Below are 14,369 nucleotides of genomic sequence, written 5' to 3'. Positions count from 1 at the left end.
AAGAGGCGGAAACCGGTGAACATTTAAAGCTGCACTATGCAACTTTTCCGTCCACTAGAGGGCACCTATTCAAATCAAAGGCGTAGTTTGATGACGGCAAGTTTGAGCGTAGGATCTTGAGACATGTGGTCTTTACCTCACAGCCGGTGGAAAATAATTGGGATAGGACTCAGGCAGAAATCATGTTCATGGATGCGGTTATTAATGTTACTGTAGTATGAAGTATTAGTTTGAAGCAGAGCAGGACGGAGTGTTGAGGGAGCTGAGCAAGGCCGCTGGAGAGATTGTTACGCAACACACAGCTCGCAATTAGCGGCACTTTTATTATGACAGGACACAGTCGCTGGCACCATTTCCACTTTTCCGGTCATGAGTATGAGGTAACTCGGTTTATCATATTAGATACGTTTAAGTGTGTTTAAAATGATGCTATGACGTTACTCTGTGCGTTCGCTCAGCGGCTGCTGTGACACTTGTTGCACACTGCTTAGAGTAAAGCGTTTCTGCCAAAAACAACTGACTTCCTCAGATGTCCCGGCTCCTTGATTAAAATAGCAATTTTCTCATAATTTACAAAAAGTTGGAAACAGTTGGGATATTGTAAGAACTCAACTGAACAAAATATATAACACTGGCCTGGTGTTTTTTTGGATATTTTACTGCAAAAATACTACATAGTGCACCTTGAAAGTAAAATGAAAGTAAGGTGGCAGTCCTTCATGGACAAGTGTCACACAAAGATTAAAAAACACGATGTAAAGTCCAGGCCAGGCCCTCTCTCGTCTTGCACTCCTCCTTTTATCCGTCCGGAGCTCCTCTGTGAGACTCGAGGCCATGTGGCACACAGGTGACGCTTATTATCACGCCACCAGCCTCGCTCTGTTCCCATGGCTCTTTGCCCCACCCCGCTTGCCACATACAGCCTTTCGGAAAGGAAATGTCCGGTGCACATACAGCCTTTCGGAAAGGAAATGTCCGGTGAGTTGCCCAAAAAGGTTTAAGGAAGTAAGATTGTGGCCAAAACTCTTACTGCCGGTTGCCAAATAGGCTGAAGGATCAGCAGGAACATTTGTGGCTGCAGCTGTGGTAACTAGATCAGACATGGCAACCCGGATGCTGAAACACTACTGACTTTGTGATTGGTTGATATGTGGAGGGCGGAGCTTCAGGCCAAAACACAACAGGTCAACATCAACATCAGTTGAGCGCTGCAACAACAACTTTTAAATGACAATATCCTGGCCGGACTACTGTTGTCAGTGATATAAGTATTTGAAATGAACATGATTTCTTAATGTCTAGTGACATATCAGGGCCATTTTATGATTAATTGAAATACATTTCTTACCCTTTAATTCTCTGTTGTGTTTGAACACAGCATATCACCTACAATAAACCCTACTCTAACCTAACTGATAGTGAGAGAAAAAAATAATTGTTGAAGCATTTACTGAATTTTATTGTGATCGTATGTCTGGGTACTCGTTCACCTGAAAAGTGTGGTGAAAAGTACAGTTAAGCTTTGTGTTTTAGGTTTTTTTCTTTCTTTTTTTTTAAGAAATGTAGCCAGAGTCACTTTTTCCAATGAACCTGGATTGGTTTTTAAAGTAAAATGGACATGTTACACATAGAAAGCAGTATACGTTTGTGCAACAGCTGCTAAACTTCATATGTGGTGCACAAACACTTAATTATCTGAATGTACCGAGCGCTCGAGCCTGCACCTGTGACCCTTTTATTTAATCTGTACAAGCTGGAAGACCCAAGACGCTATTCACATCAACGCATATATCAAAGTAATAGGCCACCTTTGCCAGTACATCTAGAGCTATATATAGCCTGTGTGAGCTTACAGAATATACGCTAATGCTTCCAGGGTTTTAGCTTTTTGCTTTAGATAAGTTGAATAAAACTTTAATATAAGAAGTGGTTTCTGATCAGTTGTGAATGAATGGACCATCCATCCATCCATCCATCCATCCATCCATCCATCCATCCATCCATCCATCCATCCATCCATCCATCCATCCGTCCATCCATCCATCCATCCATCCATCCATCCATCCATCCATCCACCCATCCATCCATTGTCTTACCTCTCCATTCAGAAAACAGTAGAGTACAGCAACCACAAAACCCTGTTAAAACATGTGAAAGCAAGTTACTTATGCGTCACTGTAGGTACAGTGTACATGCAAGGCCATTCATTCAAAGCATTACACACAGCAAAGACATTGTGCTAAATGTCTAGAGATTCCCGTTTCCCACCAGACTGTCTTTGACTGTGGCCTGAAAAATATAGGTTGGTGGGTCCTGATGCGGACAAAAGTATTTTTAACTAAGGGGGGCAGATCCTTCTTGAATTCATGCCAGCCATTCTGGTGGCTCTGCCTGAGAAAATTATAATTGGGGCATTTTTTGTCCCCAGAGCTTATTTTTTATTAAACATTTTAAAACTTTTTTTGTATATGAAGGTCACATTTAAAATGGTCTTGGAAACTTTTTTTAAACCATGACATCATTATTTTTTGTATTTAGTTCAGTTTTTGCTGTTTTGTTGTTGCAATTTTTAAAATTTGCTCTTAAATATAGATTTTATAATTTTACTCTGGCTTGTTAATATTTCACTGCAATACAAAATTAAAATGTTATATAAAAATATAAGTAAAAAAAAAAATTAGGAAAAATGTATTTAAAACTGATTATTTTAACAAAAAGTCAAATAAGCATAAATAATTTCAATATTTATTGTATGAAATTACAACTCCATAATCACCACCATAATTTCCAACACTGAATGCCAATAAATAAACACAAGATATGGTTGAAATGTCCATAATTTAAAATGAATAAACTAAAGAGAGAGTGAAAAGTGTATTTAAGATTTTTTTTTAAACATCCACTGTGTAAAAGTGCCCACAGTTGAAAAAACACCCAATTATGCCATTCACACACACACGCACACACACGCACACGCCAGTAGCCAAAGTGTGTGAGACTGAGATTCTCTTTGGAGACTGTTTGAGGACCCTTGAGCAGTTCTACCAGACATCATTAAACTATTCTGCTATCTGAACAACAGTCCCACCATTGGCCTGAGAGCATTTCCTGTCACTTGAGACTTAATATTTGGGCTACTTTTTTCTTTTTTACAACTAGTTTGAGTGATTAAATCATCAGACGTACCTGAAATGACCCAAGAATGAGGTCAAACACAAGCCTTAGTTCAGTTTTTATGTTCTCTGGAATGAAAGCGAATATGATGAAATTTATCCCGAAGAGTGGAATCAACAAAAGTGTGGATTTTGCCAGCCTCCTATAGAAAAGAAGGGGGGGAAAACATAAATAGCTTTATGCGATACTTTGTTGTCATTTATATCCTGCATTCAGCACGGGCCAGAGAATTATATTATTACCAGGTTATATCGAAAAGCATATTACTGGAATAACAACATTAGTAATGCTGGGTAGAAAATTGCAGGTGCTTAAGAGCTGAGTCTTGTTTTGTGCGAACTGCACAGTGCAGAGTTACTCAGGGACAAAGGACATTAAATCATCCGAACAATGGCGGAGAAAGTCACTGACATTTTAGATGATGAGATTGCAGCGCAGTCGGTTCTCACTCGCTGCTGTAGAGACCCGCTAAAATATCCCCATATTTTATGCCTGTGTTAAAATTACATAAACTAAAATGTTTCTCATGTACCTCCCATCCTTACCCGGCCGAAAAGACCAGAATAGCTGATCTACAGCAGAAGTTGTGCTTTAGACGCTGATGTCCCCATCAGACTTCATAACTATCGTAACCAACAAGACTCTCGTGGCCGATCGTGTTTTTCTGCTGGTTTTGCTGGTAAGCCTCGGGTTGGTCTAACAACTAGACCAGCGCTTATCCACTTTAACCAGTCTTGGCCAGCATTTAAAGGGATAGTTCTTCCAAAAATGAATATTCAGTCATCATTTATTCATTTTCACGTTTCAAAAAGTATTACAAAGTTATACTACACTTGTGAGGAAAAGACTTAAAAACGTAAGTCGCTATTCACAGGTAATCTTCACCTTTGCTGCAGTTCCTGAGTCTCATTCACATTTTTTCAAGATGTCTCACAGTCAAACCAGGCTAACATCTCATTTTGTGTTTCACAGAAGAATGTAGGTCACATGGGTTTGAAAGGATGTGAGGGTGAGTAAATGAGGACAGAATTCATAATGTAAAAAATAATTAATTAAATATGGGCATCCATATCGGAAATGGCAAACAAAGTAGAAACTGCGTCTATAGAATCAATATCTAAAGAAATCTATATGTGTACCAAATGATTAATTGATTAACCATTACGATCGTTCAGTTGGATTAAATAATAGACAAATGTATTAAACTGAATGAGAAGAGAAGCAAATGAAAAGTTTGATAGTAAGAGATTTATGGAAGGTGGTTACTGTGAATGAAACATTTATGTAGACGAATTTTGTGTAGTGAAAAGGATACTTTGTGGTTTTGTGTATTGTACTAACACAATGGAAAATATGCTGAAATGTTTAAAAAAAGGTGAACTTTTGATGATCTGTTATGATATGAGTTTTGAAAATGTACACCTTGCTTGTGAAAATACTGTGTGTGTGGCCTGGTAAACTTATGGGGACGAAATGTCTCTAAAAGATGGCAATATCCTAAATCCTTGTCCTTGTGGGGACATTTGGGGCACATTGCTCCCCTTGAGGAAACAAGATTATGATTAATACAGATTTGTTTTTTTTGAAAATGTAAAAAGGCAGAATGTTTTGTGTGATGGGTAGGTATAGTGTAAGTGGTGAGAATATACAGTTTGTACAGTATAAAAAACATTATGCCTATGTATACCCAGAAAGATAGTGAACCAGACATGTGAGTGTAAGTGTGTGTGAGTGAACATAGAGCAGAATAGAGTATAAGGGATGGAAAAGACGGATGGAATCAAATACAGCATTGTTCATTATAGTATGTATGCCATGTGATACTGTAAACAGATTACCATGATAGAGGCTGCTACATTACTGTAACTCACCCTCATAAAGGTCAGCTACCGTATAATTTCAGTTATATGGCACAATGAGAACATTTACTCTATTGGCAGCAAACGCAGTTCTATAGCCCAGAACCTCATGGCTGTGTTATAACTTTATCACACCTTTTGATAACACACCGAATAGATACTATTACAAACATTATGGATTCATAAGTTAGGTAATGTAAGCATATTTTCTTATGTGGCATCTGTAGCCTGTGTTATTGTAATATATTCAGCAACGAGGGTGATTTGAAACATGTATATTGCATTGTTGGATGTTGGATGACCTGATTGTTAAAAGTACTAAATTGAAAGAAGATCATTTTAGGTGTTTTTTGGGTTATTAATGTGTTTGAAACAATAATAACGTGGACCGAAAATATGTGCAACTAAATGAAAGCATGAGATCAGGTTTTGACAGAATGACTAGATGTGTTACAAGTGTGATCAGTTTGGATTTGAATACTAAGCATTTTGAAAATGTACACCTTACTTGTGAAAACAGTACCAAAGCGAATAAAAAAACTGGTAAAACGCAGGAAGGAGAGTATAGTTCCTAGTCATGAATAAGCTAAAGTCCCAAAAAGTTGGCATGTTCCTTTAAATGCAAAAACCTGTTTGAATGGAGTTCAAAAGACTTACGAATATTGGTTCGATTCATTTCTCCCAATGTCAGGACAGTTGATCTTCTGCCGCAGTATCCGGATGATACAAATGAACAGGATAAAGTTCATCTGTTGTTGGTAGAAAAACAAAATAACAAAATAGTGGGTGTCACTGAGGGGTCATAAAGTCAAGGGTCCAGAAGCGCAGAGTTTATACTGTCGCTGCAAGCAAGGAAAGATGTCTAGCAAAGGTACAGAACAAAACAACCTCCTTAAGATGGCAACGAGGCAGACAACATTAAGTAAACAAGATGGACTGTATTAAGACTGTTTACTTTCTGACTAGCAAAAACAAGCAATAACAGCGCAATAGGCATGTCTGAGTGAAGGAAGACAAGAAGTGTCTCAGTTTTTCAGCCAAAAATAGCAAATCCCAGACACTATAAATAAATCTACATAAACATTCGATTAGACTGATTCTCTCTTTCTCTCTCTCTCTCTCTCTCTCTCTCTCTCTCTCTCTCTCTCTCTCTCTCTCAAGCGCTTTACTCTTTCCCTTTTTAACCTCTTAAAAGAAAAAAGCCAAGAAGGGTTTTAAGAGTGTTTTTCACACCTTTTAGCCATTTCATGAATAATGTAAATCCCTGGAGGAAAACATCGTCTGGCACATGCATCAACAGGTTTTGTGTGTTTCTTAAATCTTAGCACTCAACAATAAGGCAAATCATTATATTATAAGGGAATAAGCAAGCAGAAAAAAATGTAAAACAAAGATTGCTATGAAGTTTTCACAGTAATTAATAGGAGCTTGCTCACACACATTGATTTTTTTTTATTGTGTAAGCCTTTTTCAAGATTTACACATTTCTATTAATAGTAAAATTCCATTAAATTTAATTGAATAATCCTTACATCTCATTCATAGATAATTAAGAGCCTAATATATATATATATATATATATATATATATATATATATATATATATATATATATATATATATATATATATATATATATATGAATCACAAAAACTAAATGGTCCATTCCCTTGTTCCATTAAGATTTCAAAATGTTTTATTATATCTACTCATTTAAAAATGCATAATCTTGAAAAAAGCCTATTTTTTACATTGCAGATGTACAGGTCCTTCTAAAAAAAATTAGCATATTGTGATAAAGTTCATTATTTTCCATAATGTAATGATAAAAATTAAACTTTCATATATTTTAGATTCATTGCACTCCAACTGAAATATTTCAGGTCTTTTATTGTTTTAATACTGATGATTTTGGCATACAGCTCATGAAAACCCCAAATTCTCAAAAAATCTGCATATAATGAAAAGGTTCTCTAAACGAGCTATTAACCTTATCATCTGAATCAACTAATTAACTCTAAACACCTGCAAAAGATTCCTGAGGCTTTTAAAAACTCCCAGCCTGGTTCATTACTCAAAACCACAATCATGGGTAAGACTGCGACCCGACCCTGTCCAGAAGGCCATCATTGACACCCTCAAGCGAGAGGGTAAGACACAGAAAGAAATTTCTGAACGAATAGGCTGTTCCCAGAGTGCTGTATCAAGGCACCTCAGTGGGAAGTCTGTGGGAAGGAAAAAGTGTGGCAAAAAACGCTGAACAACGAGAAGAGGTGACCGGACCCTGAGGAGGATTGTGGAGAAGGACCGATTCCAGACCTTGGGGGACCTGCGGACGCAGTGGACGGAGTCTGGGGTTTTCATGAGCTGTATGCCAAAATCATCAGTATTAAAACAATAAAAGACCTGAAATATTTCAATTGGTGTGCAATGAATCTAAAATATATGAAAGTTTAATTTTTCTCATTACATTATGGAAAATAATGAACTTTATCACAATATGCTAATTTTTTGAGAAGGACCTGTATATTTATATCTTATAATTTTTTTATTGTATATATATATATATATATATATATATATATATATATATATATATATATATATATATATGATAACATAAACAGAGAAAGTATTATATGCAATATAAAAGACTGAACATACTTAAAATAAAAATTATATAAAATATAAATAATAAGACTGAAAATATGCTAAAAGTAAATAAATAAAATACATAAATATACATTTAAACATAAAAACATAAAAAATAAAGAGTTATAGAGAATTATTATATATTATATATATACAGTATCATCATAGTAATACTGTCAGATACAGTAGGAGACAAACGGCATCTCACCAGAATTGAAGCTAATATTGGGGTTTTGATAATCCACCAGAAAGGGTCAGAACTTTCAATTATATCCCAGCATCTGAAAACAAGTGCATTCAAATGCCATGTTTTTGCTTGTACTATTTTATATCTTTATTTATTTTTTTACATAAAATAATTTAGGCCTTTGACTGAAGTGTTTAACTTACCCCACATCTTTAAAGTACGCCTTGGTGAAGCTCCAAGCCATGATGAAAATCGTTGGGCCTCCTACAGTAAGATAAAATAATTGCTTTGAGTAGGTTCCTGACGTAATCAGTATGTCAAATGTTAACAAAAGGGTGAGTAAGGAGATTAATAAAGATCCACATAAATACTATGACACCTACCCCAACCAATCAGAATGTACCACCAGAAGTACTTCCTCTCTGAGAAGAAGGAGACGGCCAACAGAGCATGAAGATACAGACCTTCCACTAGGAGCCAGAAGAAGCTTGCCATAATGCAATACTGGAAAAAGACAATCACAGCTTTGCAGCCAACCTGAAAATCAGAGACAATGGAAATGGAAATGACTTTGAAGAAGTCATTCACACCTTTGAGTGCTCATCTTTTAGCGGAGTGTAGGTGTACCCTGATAATTACCACGATGATAACAAATTGTATTATATCCTTGCTGCAGTGCGACTGAATATGCATATATGTAACAATGATCATTTTAGATAGTTTCCAAATAACTAACTGCATATATTGAGTACTGACATTGAGTGATTACACATTACAAACTCTAATCATTGTAGGCAATTATGCATGTTATGTATTGCCTAGTTAGTGCTCCCCTTTTTTTGGGTTCCTCTAACTTCCAGAATAACAATTTAAGAACTGGTAATATAGGCTTTCATAAAAGCAGGGGTTCTGTTTGGGTAAAACCAGTGGGAGGCACAGAGGAGTTTGTTGCGGGAGGACAGTGAGACATGGCAGGCAGACTGGAGGAAGACTATAAACAAATAACATTGAGACAAACACAATGGAATGAAATCAGACAGGAGGGTGTAAGTGGTTGAAGGCAAAAAGTAAAGAGCAAAGATCCAGCATCACGCTGAAAATGCCATGTCTTCATGCTCAAGAGCAGAAGGAATTAATAATGACTCCTAACTTCTGACTCTTCAATATAAACAAAACTACCATGGAGAGGCCTCTAGTGTCGGGTTTGAGGTAAGGGATGAGAACTCAGAATGCAGGAACAACAGGCTTTTTAGTAAATGAGAGTTTCAGGTAAAACTTTGGATCCAAACACACCAGCAGGGCAGAGCAAGACGAGTCATGGAGCAGGACACGACAGGAACGCTGTGATAATTGACAACAAACTGGCCCAGGACTAGCCTGACAAGCCAGACTCACATCAAGATGTTTGGTCTGGAAACTCACCATAGACAGGGCTCAATCCGAGGGGCGGGATAAACGGTTGTCTTTCAAACTCCCTCTGCACGTGATAGGATAGCGCTACAACCAACCAGAGCAATGAAGGTGAAGCAGAGCTCGTTGATAGATTAAACATTCGCCGTATCCGGTCGGCAAAACTCATCTTCCCTACTTAAGAATGACTTCAGTGCCGTTCTTTGTTCTTTTCTCAGAGAAATGCTTAACTCCAAGTCTTCCAGAGTTGCGGTCAAAGCTGATTCGAAAGACCACCATTCGCCAGTTTCTGTGTTTACTAGAAGCACGCAAACGCAACTCGGCCGTCATCATTATGGCCCCGCCCACCGACTCTATACATGATGTGATTGGCCCGGCAAGAGTTTGGCGATTACAGCTCAGAAGTGTATTGAGAATTGCAAGACGACACTCGCGGGCAGATTAGATTTGCTGCCGCTAGGGTGTGTCTAGATTTCTAGGCTAGCCCAGGACTACAAACACATGGAGAATAAGTGTGCTTTCACACTTGGTTTAATTGCCTGTACCGAACCTGAGTTCAATTGCTCCCCCCTCCCCCTGCCTCCACTGGAGTGGACTGTGTTCATATTATATTATTTGGTTCCAAACAGGGGTGCGTTTGCGTCATCAAAGCAGCAGCTGTTTACTCCGTTGCTTGGTAACTATGGCAGGTGAAAAGGTGGCAAAATGAATAGCGTTGCTCACCTCACTTTTATATTTTTGTTTTTGAAGCTTCAGTACGTCATGGCACTTGCGTTTATCTGCCTGTGGCGAGGTGGACGATTGAGAGACATGGGAGGAGCGAGCGAGACCGTGGCGTGAGAGCAAATGAGCGTCACCTGTGAGCCACACCGGTTTCGAGTCATCTCATAAGGGAGCTCGGAGGCATATAAGGACGAGCGACACCAGTGAAGGATGAGAGAGGACCAGGCCTGGACTTTATGTTATGGTTTTGTTTACGTTTTTTTATGTGTATGTGGACAGTCATCCGTGAGCGGGTGCCCGTGTTATAACAATAACCCTTGATGACAATGTGAAAGAAGTTTGTTTGAAATCTTTGCAAATTTATTAAAACTAAAAAAACAAGTAATATCACATGTACATAAGTATTTACAGCCGTTGCTTGATAATTTGTTGAAGCCCCTTCAGGGGCTTCATTACAGTCTTTTTTAGTATGATGCTACAAGTTTGGCACACCTATTTTTGGGCAGTTTCTCCCATTCTTTGCAGGACCTGTCAACCTGTCAGGTTGGATGGGGAGCATTGGTGAACAGCCATTTTCAGATCTCTCCAGAGATGTTCAATCAGGTTCAAGTCTGGGCTCTGGCTGGGCCACTCAAGGACATTTACAGAGTTGTCCCATAGCCATGCCTTTGTTATCTTGGCTGTGTGCTTAGGATAGTTGTCCTGTTGGAAGATGAACCTTCGCCCCAGTCCAGAGCTCTCTGGAGCAGGTTTTCATCAAGGATGTCTCCGTACATTGCTGCATTCATCTTTCCCACAATCCTGAGACTAGTCGCCCAGTTCCTGCCGCTGAAAAACATCCCCACAGCATGATGCTGCCACCACCATGCTTCACTGTAGGGATGGAATTGGCCAGGTGATGAGCGATGCCTGGTTTCATCCAGACATTTGACGCTTGGCATTCAGACCAAAAAAGTTCAATCTTTGTTTCATCAGACCAGAGATTTTAGTTTCACATGGTCTGAGAGTCCTTCAGGTGCCTTTTGGCAAACTCCAGGCAGGCTGTCATGTGCTGTCTGGCCACTCTACCATACAGGCCTGACAGGGATGGTTGTTCTTTTTGTCACCTCCATGACTAAGGCCCTTCTCCATTGATAACTCAATTTGGCCGAGCGGCCAGCTCTAGGAAGAGTCCTGGTGGTTCCAAACTTCTTTCATTTACGGATGGTGGAGACCGCTGTGCTCATTGGTACCTTCAATGCTGCAGAAATGTTTCTGTACCCTTCCCCAGATCTGTGCCTCGATACAATCCTGTCTGTGAGGTCTATAGACAATTCCTTGAACTTCATTGCTTGGCTTGGGCTCTGACATACACTGTTAACTGTGGGACCTTATATAGATGGGTGTGTGCCTTTCCAAATCATGTTCAATAAACTGAATTTAGACCATATCAATAAACCAATAAAGTTGTAGAAACATCTCAAGGATGATTAGTGGAAACTGAACATTATTTTTAATACATTTGCAAAGATGTCAAACAAACTTCTTTCACATTGTCATTCAGGGATATTGTAAAGTTGAGGGGAAAAAAATGTTAATTTAATCCATTTAGAAATAAGGCTGTAACATAAAATGTGGAAAAAGTGAAGCGCTTTTCGGATGCACTGTATATTTAACCTATGATTTTTCAATTTAAAACATTTCAGATAAAGTTTTATTATTAATTCGGCAGAATATTCAATATTATAGGTTCTATTTTTAAACAGATATTTTGGAAGTGAATTATGGAAGGTGAATATGGAATATGGAGGTGAAATGTTTTGAATTGTAATATTCCCAGCTTAAATATACAACAATGTTGAATTGCAGACCCTGAAATGGCAATGCATTAAAATGCAAGCACTGTTAATCCAATGGATGTATTTTTTAGTTAGTGCAATATAAATACATTTGCCATGGTTTTACTTCCATACAGAACCCTGTAAAATGAATAACCCCCAAATTCTTACATTTTTCTTTCCTTGCCATGTACATACACTACTGTTCAAAAGTTTTGAGTTTGAGTAAGAGTTTCAAATAGAACAATTGTAAAAAATTTACAATATTAATGTTTTCTCTATTTGTTATCAAATAAATGCAGCCTTGGTGAGAATAAGAGTGAGATTAACTTCTTTCAAAAACATTTTAAAATCTTACCAGCCTTAAACCTTTAACAGTAGTGTTCCTGAAAGCACCTAATGGTCTGGTGGACTCTAATTATAAAGGGTTTCCAAAAGACTGACACCCACCTTGATTCTGAAAACATGTAGTTTTATACATAACAATAAAACTCTGTCTTTCTAAAAATACTTCTTTGAGCTGAGGATGATAGAAAGATTCACACATCTTAAACTCTGTTCCTCTCTGCAACACGCTCAAAATGAGAGTGCATGCCTTACAGGCAGAAGAAAAGAATTGGATGGATGAATCAATCGACAGTTTAGACAGCAGAAGGCTCTGAACGATGCTTTCTCCTTTTGGGCTTGTAAAATGAGGCGGCGCAGGATGAATGGATTCGGCTCATAGTTCTAATGCACACAAATCATCCCAAATTACTCTGAGAGCCGCAGCCTCTTGCTCAGGGCACGTGGCCCCTGAAATAGATAGAAAGCTTTTGCCGCAGGCTCAACCACACAAATGGCGAACAAACCACCTTCTGCTGAGACGAACCTCTCAACTGCAATTTATAATGCATGTATTATGTATCATGCATAAAACCACTGCGACTAATACTTTTTGTAACACTGTTTTCCGGCAATCAGTCATTCTGCCATTCCCCATGGGCCTACTGTTATTTAAAGGTGAGAATAACGTTAATAAGGCAGCTTGACACATAACCTAGCAGTTAATATTCAATGATACCACAGTAGAATAGTCATATTTTTATATGCAGATAAAGTTTTTAAAAGAAAGTGATGTGAGATTTTTTTATGGGCGTTTTTAACTGCCTAGTCGTTCTTTATATAAATGTAAGCATTGTTATCTATAGGCTCTGTAAGGCGTGAAAGAAAACAATTGTTGAAATCTCAAACGCTTTTACCTATTTTACTTGTCTAATATTGATTTGGTCACTGTTCCTCTTTTACCATTTTTTAAATATTTTTGTTAAATATTTTCACTTGTTTTGCTGTTTTACTTGCATGGTCTAATTTAAAATTTGTCCCTGTTACTCTTTTACCTGCTTTTATAGCTAGAATTTTTCCACAGCCCATCTTTTACCTGCTTTCACAAATGCTTGTTGGCTGATTGGGACTAGTATGGTGTTGGTTTAAGCAAAACCTAGCTGGTGATTCTAGTCAAAGCTTTGGTCCTGTGGAGTTTCTGGAAATTACTAGTTGAACTAGACAACAAGCTTATTGGGAGCACTACAGTGTAATTACAACAACAAAAAGTCACCTGGTTGCCTTAAAATTTTGAGTTTATTGAAATAAAAAATGTGAGTTAATACAATGATTTTTTTTTGAGTATCGACAACTTTATTAAAATATTATGAAAAGATTTTGTAAGAATATTAGTTAATTGTGTGTTTTATTTGTGATAATGCAGTGAAACATGCCAAATTGTGCTATTTTCATGATTCATCAAATTTGGTTCGGATACAATAATATTTTAAGTTTCTATTTATGAAAGGTGGGGTAAGTCTTATTTCAAAACAGTTTTAGAAAAAGGACACGGGCCGAGTGGAATAACAAATTTGTAGCCAATCAGCAGGTAAGGGGCGTGTCTACTATTGATGGGGAGAAGAGCGCTTGCTCTCGCTCTGTGCACGTCATTATTCAACACCGAGTCACACATGACGGACATTAGCCGAGAACTAGCCTAATATATGCTGCTTGAATATGCTCGTGTGTCATGTTCGCTTGTTAGTCCATTTGCGATCGTATTATGTCTCACTTCAGCGATGATAAAGACCCGTTCATTTCCACACCGTATGGCATCAGCTCTAACAATGTCTCCGACAAGTAAGATACTGTACTCCTAATATATGTTTGCTTACTCTTTTCATGATCTATATAACCCTTATACAGTCATAATTGTAATATGTCGTTAGCTGGACTGTCGTGCTTGTGTTCTATAGAGTTGTTCATGAGAACAGTTTGATCGCTATCTCTAATCTTGTCATAATTGTAATATGTCGTTAGCTGGACTGTGTGCTTGTGTACTATCGAGTTGTTCACAAGAACGGTTTGTGTTTTTGTGATAGAAGGGATGACTTTTCATTGAATATTCGAACTGGATTAGATACACAGAGATTCTGCCATAGCCGTTGATGCCTCTGGGTTACGTATGTGTGGGGCGGCGCTATCAAAATAGGGGTGATTTGTTTGTTTTGGTGATTTAAAATAC

The 14,369-nt window shown here is 37.9% G+C and overlaps 1 protein-coding gene across 1 annotated transcript in view; it reads right to left on the bottom strand.

The window, feature by feature from the left end:
- vipr1b (vasoactive intestinal peptide receptor 1b) overlaps positions 1 to 14,369 on the bottom strand; it is a 78,691-nt gene that overhangs the window by 3,570 nt on the left and 60,752 nt on the right. Inside the window, 6 exon segments of the mRNA XM_067435427.1 lie at positions 2,097 to 2,138; positions 3,187 to 3,316; positions 5,691 to 5,782; positions 7,893 to 7,965; positions 8,075 to 8,135; positions 8,255 to 8,408. Coding sequence (XP_067291528.1) covers positions 2,097 to 2,138; positions 3,187 to 3,316; positions 5,691 to 5,782; positions 7,893 to 7,965; positions 8,075 to 8,135; positions 8,255 to 8,408 — 552 coding nt within the window.

The sequence above is a fragment of the Pseudorasbora parva genome, chromosome 24 (assembly GCF_024679245.1).
Source record: "Pseudorasbora parva isolate DD20220531a chromosome 24, ASM2467924v1, whole genome shotgun sequence".
Taxonomy (NCBI): domain Eukaryota; kingdom Metazoa; phylum Chordata; class Actinopteri; order Cypriniformes; family Gobionidae; genus Pseudorasbora; species Pseudorasbora parva.
This window is presented reverse-complemented; position numbering and strand designations above follow the sequence as displayed.